Source organism: Schistocerca serialis, chromosome 4, assembly GCF_023864345.2.
Source record: "Schistocerca serialis cubense isolate TAMUIC-IGC-003099 chromosome 4, iqSchSeri2.2, whole genome shotgun sequence".
Classification (NCBI taxonomy): Eukaryota; Metazoa; Arthropoda; class Insecta; order Orthoptera; family Acrididae; genus Schistocerca; species Schistocerca serialis.
Window position 1 is genome coordinate 867,501,422 of NC_064641.1, and position 3,096 is coordinate 867,504,517.

Genomic DNA, 3,096 nt, shown 5'->3' on the forward strand with positions numbered 1-3,096 from the left:
TTCATCCGATTACAGGTATTTTTCTCATTATATCAATTTTAATATAAATAGTAAACAAAATGACTGTGTCGAAAATAAAAAAAGATCTGACGAACGGGACTCGATCCAGCGATATAGCGATTACGGGGCTCGAACGCTAACCACCTTTTCTTTTTCTTTCTTTTTTTTTTTTAGTGTTCATAAAAGAAATTTATTTCTGTAACAAAAACAGAGGAAACAAATATGAGCTAATTTAAACTAAACTGGTGAACTTCTAACAATCAGGATTAAATAAGCCCTCTAGATAAATCATTTATTACAATAGTAATGAGTATCGAGTTCAAATATGCACGTCATATACTCCTCAGGAACGAGCAATCATTGCTAAGTACATTCTGCGAGAAACAACAGTTGTCAATAGATACAAATGCCAGAGTACAGTCTGCGAAAATCATCACTCTTACAAAATTTGTTATTGCCTAGTGCACAGTTACCGAATCTTCTGATAAAAGTTTCCATCGAGAAGGCTACACAGTTACCCGAACGATTCTTACTAACAAACTTCCACAGTCGAACACATAGCCAAAAATAGAATGTCACAATGGCGTGTATGTCCTTGCAAATTGTTACAGAACTGAAGATCGGATTTTAGATCCAGCTTTCCACAGTGTGAGACAGCAGTTATCATCGACATTAGCAAGCACTAGTGTACAAAGAAGGTAAAACTTGTCATCCACAAGCAGCTCCAGAAGGTTACGTCTTGACTGCCGCCTGCTGTGCAGCTGCCAGCTGCGCGCCAAGCCGCGCCTGCGGCTGTGCCTCCATCACATCCATCACAGCTTCTCGCACTTCAGCTTTCTCAATCACTACACCCTGCAGCTTTTCTAGGTGTTGTGTGACAAAATCCACTTTTCTTTTGAAATAATCTTTTGCTCCATCAAGATCCTTCTTTATGCAGTACCCCGTTCCAATATCAATCACAACTTTCTCGTGGTCCATTACAGTGCCAGAAACATATACAGATGATGTCAACGGAACTAAAATTGGTTTGTCTTTCAAGCTGCCGTTCACAGGCTCCAAACTTTCCAACGAGTCTTGAAACTTATTCTGTGCCAACTTCGGTGTCTGCAACGACTCTTGAAATAGAGTCAGCTCTTGATCGAGTTGCCGTTTCAGTTGGTTTAACTGTTGCAAATTTAGCTTAGTTAAATCTATTTCCTGCATCTGAGGCTGCTTTTTCGATGCCATGCTTGAACACACCCCTCTCAATCCCCTTAGTTCAGTACTGCGTTCCACTCGGCTAGCGCCGCTTCCTGTAAGAATGGCCACGCACAGGTATATATTTGAAGAGTGAAATTATCTCGCGATTTTCTCAATAACGCTTGAGAAGTACGCGCTACTGCTTACACATTTTGCTGTCCTCATGGAGTACTACGAGAGTACGAAGTTTGCGGTAAATCCGCGTTCCAAACGTTGTGTCCTCCCCTTGTAAGTTTAGTGATAACCTTTCCTGTTAACAAAAGTAAATTGCAATCGTTTGGCCACAGCGTATAGCACAAATCCGAAGCTGTGACGGACTGTAGCCGCTTTCTGTGGGGGGGGGGGGGGGGGGGGGGGGGACGGCTGTGCGCGGATTTCGCGGCCGCCTCCAACGTCAGAGTCGGCTCCAGAGCTTCTTCTCTCTCAGGGATGATTTCTCCAGGGAACTGGAAACATCGGAACGCGAACCAATAACAAGGCGGAAACAATTTTTCCGCCTAATGGGAGCCGCGTTTAAGTCCGAGGGGCAAGAACAAAGCAGCGGAAGGCGAAGCGCTGACAGGCGCAGCCGCTGCCGCTGCTGCTGCTCCGTGGAGCGCAAATTGCTGCGGCCCGGACCGCTACCGCCCAGGCAGCCGCCAGCGGCGAGGTCCCGGCTGTCGGCTACTGGCAGCCTCAGGGCAGATACTCTGCAGCGCACAACAACTGCTGGGCCATCACCCAGCCGTTATAGCGCTTCTCATCACGTGTTGTGCAGATTTCGTACTGATGAGTGTAAGTACGGATTGGATTGTTTGGGAGAAGAGATCAAACAGCGAGGTCATCGGTCTCATCCGATTAGGGAAGGATGGGGAAGGAAGTCGGCCGTGCCCTTTCAAAGGAACCATCCCAGAATTTGCCTGGAGTGATTTAGGGAAATCACGGAAAACCTAAATCAGGATGGCCGGACGCGGGATTGAACCGTCGTCCTCCCGAATGCGAAGACATGTAAGTACGCATATCATCATAGAAACGACATACACTCTAACTAAAAAAAGAAAAAGACGCACCACGAAGAAATTACCCAAACGAGATGTAAATCGGCTGACGGCATGTAGAGGGTGAGTCAAATGAAAACCTTAATACTTTTTTAAATATTACACTCCTGGAAATTGAAATAAGAACACCGTGAATTCATTGTCCCAGGAAGGGGAAACTTTATTGACACATTCCTGGGGTCAGATACATCACATGATCACACTGACAGAACCACAGGCACATAGACACAGGCAACAGAGCATGCACAATGTCGGCACTAGTACAGTGTATATCCACCTTTCGCAGCAATGCAGGCTGCTATTCTCCCATGGAGACGATCGTAGAGATGCTGGATGTAGTCCTGTGGAACGGCTTGCCATGCCATTTCCACCTGGCGCCTCAGTTGGACCAGCGTTCGTGCTGGACGTGCAGACCACATGAGACGACGCTTCATCCAGTCCCAAACATGCTCAATGGGGGACAGATCCGGAGATCTTGCTGGCCAGGGTAGTTGACTTACACCTTCTAGAGCACGTTGGGTGGCACGGGATACATGCGGACGTGCATTGTCCTGTTGGAACAGCAAGTTCCCTTGCCGGTCTAGGAATGGTAGAACGATGGGTTCGATGACGGTTTGGATGTACCGTGCACTATTCAGTGTCCCCTCGACGATCACCAGTGTAGTACGGCCAGTGTAGGAGATCGCTCCCCACACCATGATGCCGGGTGTTGGCCCTGTGTGCCTCGGTCGTATGCAGTCCTGATTGTGGCGCTCACCTGCACGGCGCCAAACACGCATACGACCATCATTGGCACCAAGGCAGAAGCGACTCTCATCGC

General features: G+C 47.4%; 1 protein-coding gene across 1 annotated transcript; it reads right to left on the bottom strand.

Annotated features, from left to right (window-relative positions):
- Positions 1-719: 719 nt before the first annotated feature.
- Positions 720-1,248, bottom strand: LOC126475015 (prefoldin subunit 5-like). The gene has a single exon (XM_050102554.1). It carries the CDS (start codon positions 1,225-1,227, stop codon positions 733-735), a length of 495 nt encoding a protein of 164 aa, XP_049958511.1. The 5' UTR covers positions 1,228-1,248; the 3' UTR covers positions 720-732.
- Positions 1,249-3,096: the final 1,848 nt, after the last annotated feature.